This window comes from Hypanus sabinus, chromosome 20 (genome assembly GCF_030144855.1).
Source record: "Hypanus sabinus isolate sHypSab1 chromosome 20, sHypSab1.hap1, whole genome shotgun sequence".
NCBI lineage: Eukaryota > Metazoa > Chordata > Chondrichthyes > Myliobatiformes > Dasyatidae > Hypanus > Hypanus sabinus.
The window spans coordinates 60,894,048-60,911,532 of record NC_082725.1 but is presented as its reverse complement, the minus strand read 5'-3'; the positions used below and the strand labels follow the sequence as shown (position 1 = coordinate 60,911,532).

General features: G+C 41.2%; 1 protein-coding gene across 1 annotated transcript in view; it reads right to left on the bottom strand.

Moving 5' to 3' along the window:
- Positions 1 to 5,989: 5,989 nt before the first annotated feature.
- Positions 5,990 to 17,485, bottom strand: part of LOC132378572 (phosphatase and actin regulator 1-like) — a 446,543-nt gene continuing 435,047 nt past the window's right edge. The window contains exons 13-14 of the mRNA XM_059945581.1: positions 6,217 to 6,293; positions 5,990 to 6,123 (exon numbers count right to left, since the gene is read on the bottom strand). Coding sequence (XP_059801564.1) covers positions 6,108 to 6,123; positions 6,217 to 6,293 — 93 coding nt within the window. The 3' untranslated portion in view covers positions 5,990 to 6,107. The remainder of the gene's footprint in view (positions 6,124 to 6,216; positions 6,294 to 17,485) is intronic.

The window sequence follows — 17,485 nt, the reverse complement described above, 5'->3', positions numbered from 1 at the left end:
GGCTCCGTGGGACACTTGTTCTCTTCCTCATGGATCCATACTTCTGCCTGTACCATGTCTCTTTAAGCTTGCGTTTCCCCACTGCTGGAAATGAACTGAGCTGAGGCCTTGCCATCCGACGCGGGGGTTGCCGATGATAACTCACAGCTTCAGAGAACACACTGCCTGCTCTACTGCTGTGTTGGCTACCCACTTGTGCTCAAATCTGGTTGTAATGCCTGCTTGCTTTACCAGGTCGTCACTGGAATCTCTCAAGCTTAATAAGGCTCTGCATTTAGCTACCTTGAATTCCTCCACAACAGATAACAGGGGAAGTTGCAGTTGCTTGGCACTGAAGAGGCCCACTGAAGTGAAGCTTGGGGGAACTCCTAACCATCTCCGCAGGTGCTTGTTGGTTTTCCTCTCAATGCCCTCTACGGCAGACTTTAAGCAAGTCTGTCTAATATATTAGTTATGAACAAGAGAAAATCTGCAGATGCTGAAAATCAAAGTAATACACACAAAATGCTGAAGGAACTCTGCAGGCCAGGCAGCATCTGCGAAAAAGAGTAAACAGTTGATGTTTCAGGCTGAGACCCTTCATCATTATGAAGTTGCTAGAATATATTATCAAAGAACAGTTATACAGTGTACAACTTAAATAGGATGCAAAAAGTCAAGGATTTTGTAAGCATTAAAATGAATTATCTCATTCTGAAATTAGTTTTGCATTCAGAATTTGAGACTTTAACTTGTTTACAGCTTAGACAGAGGTTTTATAGGGGTTTAATTAGAAACAGGATGCCTAAATGTGTGCTTATCATTGGTGGCAAAGGCTGAATCGATGATTGGCAGTTTAGGTGTGGTCTTAAGGCTGTATATAATCAGAATCAGAAACTGCAGATGCTGGGTGGGTACATGGAGCTTAGAAAAATAAAGAGCTATGGGTAAAGCCTAGGTAGTTCTAACGTAAGGACATGTTCAGCACAGCTTTGTGGGCCAAAGGGCCTGTATTGTGCTGTATGTTTTCTATGTTTCTATATATCAAGAATGTGGTCATATCTTGAAATCTTGAATGTGGTTCTCCGAAGTGTTGGGGACTGTTGATACTTATCAGGTTTCTTTGCCACACCTAAGCGACCTAAGTAAACACTAACTTTCCTAACTTTTCAAAAATTCTCTTGTCTTTAGTGGTAAGTTTATTCCTGCATAGTTTGAAAATTGGTGATTCCCATTATTAGTTTAGATTCAACTTTATTGTCATTGTGCAGAGTACAGGTACAAAGCCAAATGAAATGCAGTTAGCATCTAAACAGAAATACAAAGAATAGTAACTGCAAATAAAAAGCAAGTGCTACAGCACACAAATATAAAAGTACTGAGACAGTACAATGTGAGTGCAATACTGCTCAGTACTGTGATGTGAGGTTCAGCAGGGTCACAGCCTCAGGGAAGAAGCTCTTCCTGTGTCTGCTGGTGAGGGAGCGGAGGCTCCTGTAGCATCCACCAGATGGGAGGGGAGTAAAAAGTCCATGGTTGGGGTGAGATGCATCCTTGATAATGCTTTTCACCCTGGCCAGGCAGCGTTTTTTGGTAGATGTTCTCAATGGTGGGCAATTGGGTGCCGAACATCCATATGGCGAACAGCAAGGCACTGCTTGGAAGGATTTGGATGCATCAAGGTCAAGACACATAGTTAAGTAGGCAGCCATAAGCATTTTCCTTGCTGGGAGGCTTGACTTGCAGCTACAGTAATCATCAGCTCATTTACAATCTCATTAGTGAAGCATGTTTATTTAGAATTGGACATTGCTACAGTTCATGCTAAATCAAACTGGTCTCTCAACACATCTACTGCAGATGCAGCTTCTTGCTGAGAATTTTTTTTTAACACTCTGCTTCCTATTCTCTGGCTGCTGCTCAATCTCCTTCCACTCAGTTCTGAGGCAAAGCCATACTAGGCTGTTGATATCTGCAAATAACTGATTCTGGGACATAATGTATAGATCTTCAGAATCGCGAGGACCAGTGTACCTTTGGTCATATACAAAAACTAAGAAGTAATCTAGCACCCAGCCATTAATTGTTCATGATCCTTTTAAATAATATAATGGGAGATGCCTTGCACTCTTTGTTGTCATGTTTGAAGTCAGGAGATGACATTGTATCAATGAGGTGCTTGAAATTGGCAGTACTCTATTAAGTCAACATTAAACATTGAGTAACATCATTATCAGTCTACTCTGCATGGTTCTGGTATTCCTGTTGCAGATAATTCACTTTGCAGCTAGAGTCCATTGGATATAATCTTCCACCTTTCTGAATGTCATGTGGGATCCTGTATCAAGAGGCTTATTACTTTAAATTTAATGAACCCACAAGACATAGGAGCAAAAGTAGGCCATTCAGCTCATCATGGTTTATTTATGATCCCTCTCAATCCCGTTCTTTTGCCTTTTTCTGGTGAACTTGACGCCCTTACTAATCAAGAACCTGTCAGCCTCTACTTTAAATATACTCAATGCCTTGGCCTCCACAGCCATTTGTGGCATTGAATTCCACAGATTCATCAACCTCTGGCTAAGAGATTCCTCTTCATTTCTGTTCTAAAGGGACATCCTTGAGTTCTGAGGCTGTATTTTCCAGTGTTAGACTCCCCTTCTAGAGGAAACATCCTCTCCACACCTGTTCTATCCAGGCTTTTCAATATTTGATAGGTTTCAATGAGATCTCCCCACATACTTTTAAACTCCCAACAAGTACAGACCCAGTATTTATCATAAACACTCCTCATATGTTAACCCTTTCTTTCTTGTGATAATTCTTGTGAACCTCCTCTGGATTCTCCAATGCCAGCACATTCTTTCCTAGATAATTAATGGCTCAAAATTGCTCACAATACCCTAAGTAGGTCTGACCAATGGCTTCTAAAACCGCAGTATTACATCCTTGCTTTTATATTCTAGACCTCTCGAAATGAAAGCTAACATTGCATTTGCCTTCCTTTCCATAGACTCAATCTGCAAGATAATGTTTTGGGAATCCTGCATAAGGACTTCCATTTGCGCCTCTAATTTCTAAATTTGCCCCGGTTTAGAAAATAATCTATGCTTTTATTCCATCTAACCAAGTGCATGACCAGGTAATTCCCTACATTATTCCATCTAACAATTCTTTGTCCATTTTCCTAAACGGTCTAAGTCCTTTTGCAGACTCCCTGATTACTCAACTCTACCTGCCTCCGCACCTATCTTTGTATCATCTACATACTTAGGCATAAAGCCAATAAGTGAAAAGAGGTGGTTCCAACACCAACCCTGTGGAACACCACTAGTCATCTGCAGCCAACCAGAAAAGGCCCCTTTATTCCCCTTCTTTGCCTCCTGCCAGTCGATCTTCTATCCATACTAGTATCTTTCCTGTAACACCATGAGCTCTTATCTCTTATCTTATCTTGTTTAGCTGCCTCATGTGTGGCACCTTGTCAAAGGTCTTCTGAAAATCCAGCTAAACAGCATCCACTGACTATCCTTTGTCTATTCTCTTTGTTATTTCCTCAAAGAATTCTAACAGATTTATCTAACAGGATTTCCCCTTCGGAAACAATCCTTCGTTGGCCTATTTTATGTGTCTTCAAGTACCCTGAAACCTTATCCTTTATAATAGACTCCAACATCTTACCAACCACTGAGGTCAGGCTAACTGGCCTATAGTTTCCAGTTTTTGCCTCCCTCCCTTCTTAAAGAGCGGAGTGACATTTGTAGTTTTCTAGTCCTCTGGAACCATTCCAGTATCCTGAAATATCTTCAGCTTCCCCACAATACGTACACCTTGCAAACTTGAGTAATCTGGAGAAGTTTGCATCAAATGACTGTGAGAATGAAATGACACCAGTCTGCCTTTGTTTTAACTTTTAATGGGACCAGTTATTTCATTATTTAGCAAAATTAGATTTAACCAAACTATTTAAATTGAAGCCCCTTTTGTGTAAAAACAGTTGTTGAATGCCAACGACTAAAAAAACTTTTTTTAAATAAAATTTAGTTTTAAGAAACTGTATACATCATTTGAAACAAACTTGTAGACAGTAATTTAAGTTATACAATAACATGCAAATTCAGTATGTACAGATGGCAAAGCTTGGAGCAAACCATATTAGAGTGTCAAATGCTTTTTATGATTATTTACAAGTTTTCATACATCAACTTTGATTTAATTTACAGAACTGGAAGAGCACAGGGCAACAGTCACAACTTCCACTCCTTTACAAAGACAATTATGTACAGGTATTCAACATTCACATTAATTCACACTGTTTGTTCAGATTATTTGAAACATGGAGGAATTGATTTAACTGAGAAGCAAAGATGCTGAATGGTTTGTCTAATACACAGAGAAAAAAAACCGCTCCAGTAGAAAGGAGTAGAACATCAACAGTAGTTATATGGATTTTGTAGTAGGCCTTGTTAAAATGCTGGGAGAGAAAAATAGTAATAGTAATATTTGGTAAATGTGCAACAGTAATTTGAAGACACCCTTGAATTTAATGGTACGATTTCCATCTCTTGTAATTCTACTTAGGGCATTGCTAGAAATCTCTTTTCTATTAACAGAAATCATAAAAAGAATAAAATGATTCAAGTCTGTAATAATTAAAGCCAAATCAAGAATTTGTAATATAGTTACGTGTTGTTTAAGTGTCAAGGCCGCTAGTTATACAACCACGTTATATAAAATCAAATTGGCACATGATAGTTGAAGAAACTAGATTACTTGGACACATGGAGTATGTTCTGCATGATGAACTTAAGAAACATTAGAAAATGTTCCATCAAGGGAGATGTTGCCTGGTGGCGGCATCCCATTCACACATATTGCCTGGGTTGGTACACAGTCATCATTCATTCCTCACTATACACAAAAGGATGGCTCATTTGAGTTACACTGCCATTCACTTAATTCCCTACACAAAGTAGTGCTCTCAATGTGGGTAGAAAGACTTCCTTGAAAAATGTAGCCATATGTGTAACATATAATACAAATTATCATCAAGTTACAGGCCTCTTCTTTCAATATCTTACATTATATACTTCCTTAAATTAAAAAAAAGACACTTGTTTAACCTTTCCATAATCCAACCTAACATGCAAAACAATGCTCCAATGATTTGGATAAAATCATTGTTGCAAGTTGCTGAAACAGGCTTTTATTGTATATGAACTTGCTTTGTATCGCACTGTTAGCATTATTCATACATAATTTCAGAAAGTTTGTTATCTGGAAGTGTAATATATTCATCCTGCTAGTCAAACAAATTGGATGTGGAAGAAGCTTCCTGCATATGCAAACTCAATATATACAATCTGTGCAATGAAGAATCCCATCGCAGGAATATCCTTCTGTCTGTAGTTTGACAATCTGCTACCTGTGCTGCATCCAATCAGATCATTGTTAACTGCATTTCTGCTTGTTATTGATATAATTTTGACATTGTTGCTTATTGTTAATATTATGTCATTTTATTTACTTTATATTTTATAATAAATATATCTGCTACATATAGAGCAGGTAGATCCCTTCCCACAGACCTGCTGAATGAAGAATATTTATCAGATATACCTTCTCCCTCTAGGTCAAGCCAGTGCCTGATATTCTGGATGCTGCTGCCTCAGTTAAGATCACAAAGCAATAATGTGGTAAAAGTTCAGCAATATTAACTGGAGGGAGCTTCATGAAGCTCTTTTGGAGAAATAACTGCAGTGTGCCGTCTCACCTCCATCACAGACAGAATGTCATTAAGTGTAGTAGAGATGGGGATTTTAACCTTATGATCCACCCAGTGCAATAAATAACAAGAAAGAACGAGACAACAGTCAACAACAGTACTAGATGTCTAAATACAGCATCAGCTCATGGATGTGGCACATCTGATCAAATCCCAAGAAGGACACGACAATTCTTGAAGGCGAGAAGATCGGTAGACAACTGAAGACTATCCATTATTGGACATATCTGACACACAAAGGCAATTAAGAAGAGTTCTGTCCCAGTTGGGATAAATGGGCACCTGTACAGTCCTAGCACTTCAGGTTTTTGTAAGACTCACTGTGGTTCTGCACTGTTAATGGCTAGGGCCTATGAAACCTGAGAATATATAAAAAAACACATTTAATCAATGGCATTTAATGATGAGATGAAAATATTCCATTCTGTGTTGAGTAAATCTGACTCACTCACCTCGTTAGATGCCTACTTAACTCATGCACTTCCATTTCAGTACTCTTGAATTCATTTAGTTCTTTACGAATAGCAGCCTGCAATTCAAAAAAGCATGAATTTAGATGGATTTTGAAGATTAATTTATTCTCTGTGGTGTTTATGAATTTTTAAGCTAATATTCCTATTGAGTTTCCACATGTGGATATCACAAATCAACTAGTTCACACAAATGGTATTGGAGATCTGGAACTCATCCCAGTGAACGTGGCAGTGATTCAGTCATCTGAAAATTCAGAAGTAGCAATTAATGGTTTTAGTCAAATCAGGATGTTAAGGAATCTAGAACTAAGGTGCAGTTAAATTTCACTTTAAATGCTGGAACTTATACTTTGAGCTTTGTAAATTATTACAAATAATACTGTTATGTACTCCGAGGGTTCATTTTTTTCTGTGGACTGTCACTTTAAAACGCTGGGAGAATGAGACTGACTTTTGGATACTGTTTGAGGGGAGGGAGGGAGAGGGAGAGAGAGAGAGAGATGGATGGAGTTATTTGATGGACAATCAATGTTATGGTTTCTCTGCAGCTTGTTTTGAATATAAAAGCACATGGATGCACGAAGGCTGGTGCCGGAAATTGCCACTGAATTTTTAAGTACCCACAAAGGGTGGGGCTAAGCAAAACAGAAGTATGATTATGGACCATTTATGGATTATGGAGGAGGAGTTGCTTGTTGTCTGGAGATAAACTTTCATTCTGAAAGAAAGATAGGGAGTTATGGGGTAGTGTGGGTTTAGTACTGTTTTTTAAGGATTATATGGGTCAGCACAACATGGACGGCTGAAGGGCCTGTACTGTGCTGTAATGTTTTATGGTTCTATGGAACTTGGGTGGATAAATTCCCATGGGCTGATGTTCATAATCATACTTAGCCATTGTGGAAGGCTAGTGCAGAAATTGTAGGAATCTTAGCAGAAGTATTTAACATGTTCTTAGCAACAGGTGAGGTGCCGGGCGACTGGAAGATATTATAGACCAGTGAGCCTGATGACAATAGTGTATAAATTATTGGAAGGTATTCCAAGGGACTGGAGATAGTTAAGTATTTGAATAGACAGGGTCTGATTGGCAATAGTCAATAAGAGTTTGTGTGTGTTACGTGATACTTTTGAGGAGGTTACCAGAAAATTGATTAAGTAAACACAGCAGATGTTATCCACATAGACTTTAAAAGGCTTTTGACAAGGTCCCAACATAGGTGGTTGGTCAAGAAGGTTCAGTTGCTTGGCGTTCAGGATGAGGCAGTAAATTGGATTTGACATTGGCTTTGCAGGAGAAGCCAGAGAGTGGTAGTAGATATTGGCCTCTCTCAGTAATGGCGTGCCGCAGGTATTGTGGTGGGTCCATTGTTCATTGTCATTTATATCCATGATCTAGATGATAATGTGGTAAACTGGATCAGCAATTCTGCAGATGACACCAAGATAGGGAGCATAGGGACAGTGAGGAAAGCTATCAAAGTTTGCAGTGGGATCTGAACCAGCTGGAAAAATGGGCTGGAAAATGGCAGATGGAATTTAATGCAGACAAGTGTAAGGTGTTGCACTTTGGGAGAACAAATCAGGATGGACTCTTTTTATGGGGGAACATGAGGGTGGTGAGAGTATGGAATTCACCACCATAACATATAGGAGCAGAATTAGGCCACAGCTCATCAAGTCTGCTCTGCTATTCAATCATGGCTGATTTATTATCCCTCTTAACTCCAATTAAGTTTGTGAATAACATAACCTTATCAAGAATGATGATGAGACAGAGTATAGAAAGGAAATGGAGCAGCTGGTAGATTGGTGTAAGAACAACCACCAAAGCCTGAATGTGGAGAAGACAAATTAAATCACTGTGGACTTCAGGAAGGTGCAGCCGAACCACCCCCCACTGTGAATACATGGCTCCTCTGTAGAGAGAGTTAAGTGCACCAAGTTACTGGGAGTTCTCATCATGGATGACCTCACCTGTTCCCTTAATATCACTTCCCTGAACAAGAAGGCATAGCAGTGCCTCCATTTCCTAAGAAGATTGAGGCAAGCAAGGCTCCCATTCCCTATTTTAACCGTGCTTTACAGGAGCACCATTGAGAGCATCCTAACAAGTTGCATCTTCATTTGATATGGGATTAGCTAAGCATGGGACCAGAAGTCCCTACAAATGACTTTGAGAACAGCTGAGAGGATAATAGGGTCACCCTACCATGTATCAGGGACATTTATCAGGAGTGTTGTGTATTAGTATTATTAAGGATCCCAACCATCCATCCGGCACCCTCTTTGACTCTCTACCAGGAGACTCTGATGCATAAAAACAAGATCAGTCAGGATGGGAAACAGTTTTTTCCTCAGGTCATTAAGCTTCTGAAACCCTGCCACATCATATCCAAAGGGTCACTGATTAATCTGTTCCAGCACAAAATTTAATATTAGAAACATAGAAATTGAGAAAATCTACAGCACAATACAGGCCCTTCGGCCCACAAAACTGTGCCAAACATATCCTTACCTGAGAAATTACTTAGGGTTGCACATAGCCCTCTATTTTTCTGAGCTCCATGTACCTATCCAGGAATCTCTTAAAAGACCCTATCATATCCACCTCCATCACCATCACCAACAGCCCATTCCACGCACTCACCACTCTCTGTGTAAAACACGTATCCCTGACATCTCCTCTGTACCTCCTTCTAAGCACCTTAAAACTGTGTCCTCTTGTGCTAGTCTCTTCGGCCCTAGGAAAAAGCCTCTGACTATCCACACAATCAATGCCTCTCATCACCTTATACACCTCTATCAGGTCACCTCTCCGTCGCTCCGAGGAAAAAAGGCTGAGTCCCCTCAACCTATTCTCATAAGGCATGCTCCCCAATCCAGGCAACATCCTCTGCACCCTTTCTATGGTTTCCACATCCTTCCTATAGCGAGGTGACCAGAATTGAGCACAGTACTCCAAGTTGGGTCTGACCAAGGTTCTATATATCTGCAACATTACCTTGTGGCTCCTAAACTCAATTCCATGATTGATGAAGGCCAATGATCTGTATGCTTTCTTAACCACAGAGTCAACCTGTGTCTATGGACTCGGTCCCCAAGATCCCTCTGGTCCTCCACACTGCCAAGAGTCTAACCATTAATACTATATTCTGTCATCATATTTAATCAACCAAAATGAACCACCTCACACTTATCTGGGTTGAACTCCATATGCCACTTCCAGCCCAGTTTTGCATCCTATCAATGTCTATCCTATCAAACTCTGACAGCCCTGCACACTATCCACAACACCTCCAACTTTTGTGTCATCAGCAAATTCACTAAACCATCCCCCCTCCACTTCTTCATCCAGGTCATTTATAAAAATCACGAAGAGCAGGGGTCCCAGAGCAGATTCCCGAGGCACACCACTGGTGACTGACCTACATGCAGAATATGACCTGTCTACGATTACTCTTTGCCTTCTGTGGGCAAGCCAGTTCTGGATCCACAAAGATCTGGATCCCCCTGGATCCCATGCCTTCTTACTTTCTCAATAAGCCTTACATGGGGTACCTTATCAAATGCCTTGCTGAAATCCATATACACTACATTTACTGCTCTACCATCATCAATGTGTTTAGTCACATCCTCAAAATATTCAATCAGGCTCATAAGGCACGACTTGTCTTTGACAAAGCCATGCTGACTATTCCGAGTCATATTATGCCTCTCCAAATAATCATAAATCCTGCCTCTCAGGATCTTCTCCATCAACTTACTTACTCATTGCATTAAGACTCACTTGTCTACAAGTTCCTGGGCTGTCTCTACTCCCCTTTTTGAATAATGGAACAATATCTGCAACCCTCCAATCCTCCAGAACCTCTCCCATCTCCATTGATGATGCAAAGATCATCAATAGAGGCTCAGAAATCTCCTCCCTCGCCTCCCACCGTAGCCTGGGGTACATCTCATCCAGTCCTGGTGACTTATCCAATGTTAATAAAGTTCAAGTTCAAGTTGTTTTTATTGTCATTTTGACCATAAACTGCTGGTACAGTACACAGTAAAAATGAAACAATGTTCCTCCAGGACCCTGGTGCTACATGAAACAACACAAACCTACACTAGGCTTTGTGAGACAGCACAAAGCTACACTAGACTATGTAAAACAACCATTAAAAATGCACTAGAGTACAGACCTGCACAGGACTGCATAAAGTGCAGAAGGAGTGCAGGGCAGTACAATAATTAATAAACAAGACAATAGGCACAGTAGAGGACACATTACAATGTCAGTCTAGACTCTGAGTATTGAGGAGTCTGATGGCTTGGGGGAAGAAACTGTTGCACAGTCTGGTTGTGACAGCCCAAATGCTTTGGTATCTTTTGCCAGATGGCAGGAGGGAGAAGATTTGTGTGATGGGTGCATGGCATCCTTCACAATGCTGTTAGCTTTGCGGGTGCAGCATGTGGTGTAAATGTCTTTAATAGTGGGAAGAGGGACCCCAATGATCTTCTCAGCTGATCTCACTATCTGCTGTAGGGTCTTGCGATCCGAGATGGTGCAATTCCCGAACCAGGCAGTGATGCAGCTGCTCAGGATGCTCTTGATACATTCTCTGTAGAATGTGGTGAGGATGGGAGGTGGGAGATGGACTTTTCTCAGCTTTTGCAGAAAGTAGAGATGCTACTGGGCTTTCTTGGCTATGGAGCTGGTGTTGAGGGACCAGGTGAGATTCTCTGCCAGGTGAACACCAAGAAATTTGGTGTGCTTAACGATCTCAATGGAGGAGCCATCAGTGTACAGTGGAGAGTGGTCGCTTCGTGCTCTCCTAAAGTCAATAACCACCTCTTTTATTCTGTTCACATTCAGAGACAGGTTGTTGGTTATGCACCAGTCCGTTAGCTGCTGCGCCTCCTCTCTGTAAGCTGACTCGTTGTTCTTGCTGATGAGACCCACCACAGTCATGTCATCGGCAAACTTGATGTGATTCAAGCTGTGTATTGTAGCACAGTCATAAATAAATAAATGAATGAATGAATGAATGAATGAATGAATAAATAAATAAATAAATGACGTCAGTTATTTATTTGTATGTGATTATCATGTGTTATGTGTAGAATGTTTTACACCCTTGTTCTTATATACATTATATGGTTATATACATACATTATATACATGCATGTATGGTGTCAAAATGGTTGCTGTGACGCATCTAGTGTGGTTGTGTAATGAATAGTGCTTGTCATTCTCACTATTGTCTTCTACAGCTGTCTAGTAATTTTGCAAAAAGGAGAGCTGAATGTGTAAGTTTCTGCCTGCCAGTACATAGCCTCTCCAACAACAAGCCTCATGTCGTGCCTCCTCGCTGGTGACACATGGAAACTGAACTCCTTTCAGACTCAGGCTGAATTACAGAGGACAGGGAGGATGTCTGGCTCCTGCACATGTAGCACAAAAGCCCATCGATGTGTGGACAAGCCCTGGTGCTTGTGAGCCAGATCCTGAGATATGGGTAAATAGCTCCACTTCTTTGTGGGCAGCCTCGGAAGAAACAAAGGCTATGGGAGTAAAACCCAGGTAGCAAATCCGGAGTGGAGCCCCTAAGGTGTTTGGATGTCATTTGGTAGCTCCTGCAGCCAAGCTGGTGCCTAACAAATTGCTTCATAACCCTTCCTTTGGACCACATTGGTGAGGTCCAGAGGGGGATCTTGACGACCTGGCATGTCAGGATCTCCATACCTTCTGCCCAGGTTTGTGATGATGATCATTATCACCCATTGTCCTTTGAGACAGACGGCTGCCAAGCATACATGTATATAGTTAAATGACAATAAACTTGACTTGACTGCTCTCTGTAACCTTTGATGCCCTGACTAACCAAGAACCTGTGCTTTAAATAAACTCAATGACTTGGCCTCCACAGCCATTCATGGCAATGAATTCCACAGATGAAGCACCTTCTGGCTAAAGAAATCCCTTCTCATCTCTGTTCTAAATGGATGTACCTATATTCTGAGGCTGTGCCCCTGGTCCTAGACTCATCCATTATAGGAAATGTCCTCCCCACATCCTTTTTATCTAGGCACTTCAAGATTCGAAGGGTTTCAATAAGCTTCCCTTTCATTCTTCTGAACTCCAGTGAGTACAGGCCCAGAACTATCAAATGCTACTCTTATGTTAAACCATTCATTCCTGGAATTATTCTCGTGAATTTCCTCTGAACCCTCTCCAATTCCATCACATCCTTTCTTAGATAAGGGGCCTAAAACTGCTCACAATACTTCAAGTGAAGCCTCACCAGTGCCTCATAAAGCCTCAGCATTACATCCTTGCTCTTATATTCTAATCCACCAGAAATGAATGCCTTCATTCCCACTGACTCAACCTGCAAGTTAACCTTTAGGGAATCCTGAACAAGGACTCCCAAGTCAGTTTGCACCTCTGATTTTTGTATTTTCCCCTCAGAGTCATAGAACACTACAGCATAGAAACAGGCTCTTCAGCTTGTCTAGTTAGTGCCAAACTATTTAAACTGCCTAAGTCCCATCGAACTGCACCTGGACCATAGACCTCCTCCCATCAATGTACCTATTCAAACTTTCTTAAATGTTGAAATTGAAATCACACCCACCACTTCCACTGGCAGCTTGTTCCACACTCCCATCACCCATGGAGTGAACAGGTTTCCCCTCATCCTCTCCTTAAACATTTCACCTTTCAACCTTAAGCCATGACCTCTAGTTGTGGTCTCACTCTACCTCAGTGGAAAAATGCCTGCTTCCATTTACCCTATCTGGACTCCTCATAAATTTCTAGACCTCAATGAAATCTCCTTTCAATGCCCTACATTCTGGGGAATAAAGTTATAACCCATTCAATCTTTCCTTATAAATCAGGACCTCCAGCCCCAGCAACACCTTTGTAAATTTTATCTGTACTTTTTCAATCTTATTTATATCTTATCTGTAGGTAGGTGACTAAAACTGCTGACAATACTCCAAATTAGGCCCCCCAACATCGTATACAACTTCAATGTAACATCCCATCTCAATACTCAATACTTTGATTTATGAAAGCCAATGTGCCAAAGTTTTCTTTACGACCCTATCTACCTGTGATGCCACTTTCAATTAATTATGGACCTGTATTCCCAGATTCTTTTGTTCTACTGCACTACTCAGTGCCCTACCCCTCACTTTGTAAGACCTACCCTGGTAAGTCCTACCAAAGTGCAACACCTCGTACTTGTCTGCATTAACTTCCAACTGCCATTTTTCCAGCTGCTGTGGATCCCACTGCAAGCCATGATAGCCTTCCTTACTGGCCACTATACCACCCCCCCCACCAAATCTTGGTGTCATCTGCAAATTTGCTGATCCATATAACCATATAACAATTACAGCACGGAAACAGGCCATCTTGGCCCTTGTAGTCTGTGCTCAACGCTTACTCTCACCTAGTCTCACCAACCTGCACTCAGCCCATAACCCTCCATTCCCTTCCTGTCCATATAACTATCCAATTTTTTTTTAAATGACAATATTGATCCTGCCTCTACTACTTCTACTGGAAGCTCATTCCACACAGCTACCATTCTGTGAGTAAAGAAGTTCCCCCTCATGTTACCCCTAAAATTTTGCCCTTTAACTTTCAACTCATGTCTTCTTGTTTGAATCTCCCCTACTCTCAATGGAAAAAACCTATTCACGTCAACTCCACCTATCCCCGTCATAATTATAAATACCTCTATCAAGTCCCCCCTCAACCTTCTATGCTCCAAAGAATAAAGACCTAACTTGTTCAACCTTTCTCTGTAACCTAGGTGCTGAAAACCCAGGTAACATTCTAGTAAATCTCCTCTATTTTGTTGATATCTTTCCTATAATTCAGTGACCAGAACTGTACACAATACTCCAAATTTGGCCTCACCAATGCCTTGTCCCAACTCCTATACTCAATGCTCTGATTTATTAAGGCCAGCATACCAAAAGCTTTCTTCACCACCCTATCCACATGAGATTCCACCTTCAGGGAACTATGCACCATTATTCCTAGATCACCCTGTTCTACTGCATTCCTCAATGCCCTACCATTTACCATGTATGTCCTATTTTGATTATTCCTACCAAAATGTAGCACCTCACACTTATCAGCATTAAGCTCCATCTGTCATCTTTCAGCCCACTCTTCTAACTGGCCTGAATCTCTCTGCAAGCTTTGAAAACCTACTTCATTATCCACAACACCATCTATCTTAGTATCATCTGCATACTTACTAATCCAATTTACCACCCCATCATCCAGATCACTAATTTACATGACAAACAATATTGGACCCAGTACAGATCCCTGAGACACACCACTAGTCACCGGCTTCCAACCTGACAAACAGTTATCCACCACTACTCTCTGGCATCTCCCATCCAGCCACTTTTATAATCCAGATTATAATCCAGTTAACCACATTATAATCCAGATCATTGATATGGATGACAAACAACTATGGACCCTGCATTGTCCCAGTTACAGGCCTCCAGTCAGAGGCAAAAATTTTCTACCTCAAAGCCAATGTCTAATCCAGTTTATTACCTCATCCTTAATGCAAACTGACTGAACCTTCCTGACCAACCTCCAAGTGGGACCTTGACAAATGCTTTGCTGACATCCATGTAGACAACATCCACTGTATTGCCTTTATCAACTTTATTGGTAGCTTACTTGAAAGAACTCTAAATGAAAGGTTAGACATGACCAACCATGCACAAAGCCATGCTGATTGTTCCTAATCACTCCCTGTCTATCCAAATATTCACATATCTGGTCTCTTAGAATACCTTCCAATAACTTTCCCACCACTGATGTCAATTTCCTGCCTTATTCTTAGAGCCTTCCTTAAACAGTGTAATAACTTTAGCTAACTTCCAATCCTCTAGTACCTCACCTGTCACTGAGGATGATTTAAAATATCTCTGCTCTGGCCCCTGCAATTTCTACACTTGCCTCCCACAGGGTACGAGGAAACACCTTGTCAGGCCTTGGGGATGTGTCCACCTAATTTGCCTGAAGACTGCAAATACCTCCTCCTGTTTAAAATTTGCAGATGCTTTGCCTCACTTCTATTGACTCTGTGTCCATCTCCCGAGTAAATACAGATGCCAAAAATCCATCCCTTTTCACTCCACACATTGATTACAATTCTGATCTTTCAGAGAACCAATTTTGTCCCTTGCAATCCTTTTGCTTTTAACATATCTGTGGAAGCCCTTAAGATTGTTCTTCACCTTGTTTGCTACTGAAACCTCATGCCTTCTTTTAGCCTTCCTGATTTCTTTCTTAAGTGTTTCCTTGCATTTCTCATACTCCCTACCTGCTTATACTTGCTATGTTCCTCCTTGTTTTTCTTAACCAGGGCCTCAATATCTCTTGAAAATCAAGGTTCCTAAATCTGTTATCCTTGCCTTTTATTCTGACAGGCATATTCAAACATTGTACTCTCAATATTTCACTTTTGAAAGCCTCCCACATACCAAATACACCTTTACCAGAAAACCTGTCCTAAACCACACTTGTTAGATCCTTTCTGATACTATCAAATATCATCTTTATCCAATTCAGGATCTCAACCTGAGGACCAGACCTATTCTTTTCCATAATTACCTTGAAACTAATGACATTATGGTCACTAGATGCAAAGTGTTACCCTACACCAGGGGTTCCCAATAATTTTTATGCCATGGACCAATACCATTAAGCAAGGGGTCTATTGACCCCAGGTTAGGAACTTCTATCCTACCAAAACTTCTGTCACCTGCCTTGTCTCATTCACTAATAGTAGATCATGTATTACACGCTCTCTTGTTGGAATTTCTATGTACCGATTAAGGAAATTTTCCTGAACACATTTGACAAATTCTATCCCATCTAGTCCTTTTGCAGTATGGGAGTCCCAGTCAATATGTGGAAAGTTAAAACCATTTACTGTCACAACCTTATGTTTCTTGCAACAGTATGTGATCTGTCTAAAAATGTGGTCCTCTAAATCCCACATACCACTGTGTGGTCTGCAATGTAGCTCTCAGTTCCACCCATAAAGTCTCACTAGACAAGTTCTCCAGTCTGTCCTGACTGAGCACTGCCATGACATTTCCCCTGACTAGTACAGCCACCCCTCCCGCTCTATCAGAATATTGAGCTACCAGTCTTGTCCAGTCTTACCAGTTAAGTCTCACTAATGGCTACAATATCATAATTCCACGATTCATCTCCTGAACTCTGCTATGATACATCTGACTTTATCTTTTCTCTCTCAAACAGCAGGATGAAATCTAGCAATATTATGATCACTGATCTACTAATGGTTCCTTTACTTTAAGCTCCCTAATTAAATTTGGTTCATTAACAACACCCAATCCAGAACTGCCTTTCCCCTTGTGCACTCAATCACAAGCTGCTCAAAAAAGCCATCTTGTAAGCATTCTACAGATTCTCTTTCTTGGGATCCAGCACCAACGTGATTTTCCCAATTACCTGCATATTGAAACCTCCATGACTATTGTAACATTGCCCTCATTACATGCCTTTTCTATTTCCCATTGAAATTTATATCCCACATTCTAGCTACTGTTCAGGACCTGTTTGTAACTTCAATCAGGGTCTTTTAACCCTTGCAGTTTCTTAATTCCACCTACAATGAAACGCGGAAGATTTAAAAAGACAGAAATCCTGATTCAGGTTTAATTTGGAGATGGAAGTCTGAGAATCGGAATTGGAGAGCTGCTGGAGCCATTTTGATTTTTTCTTCTCATCGGGGTTAAGAGAGGCAGGACTGCACCGGAGTGTGACGTTGGGTAGTGAAGCGCGGAAGATTTAAAAGGAACACAGCCTTATACAGCGGGCAGCAGAGTGAGCAGGGAGCAGAGTGAAGGCTTAAGGGCTTTGGCTCAACTGACTTAGGCAGAAACGGGCGAAGCAGGATAGGTCTAGGTTTCAATTTTTCCTGTTATTTGAGGAAGAGGGAGTTATGAGTGTGAGGGCAGCTTGTTGTTCTCAGTGTCAGAAATGGGAGGTCCTGGAGTCTCCTAGCCTCCCGGATGTCCATACCTGCACTGGATGCGCCGAGCTGCAGCTCCTAAGGGACTGTGTTAGGGAACTGGAGCTGCAGCTCGCTGACCTTCATCTGGTCAGGGAGAGTGAGGAGTTGATAGAGAGGGGTTACAGGCAGCTGGTCACACTGGGGCCACAGGAGGCAGACAA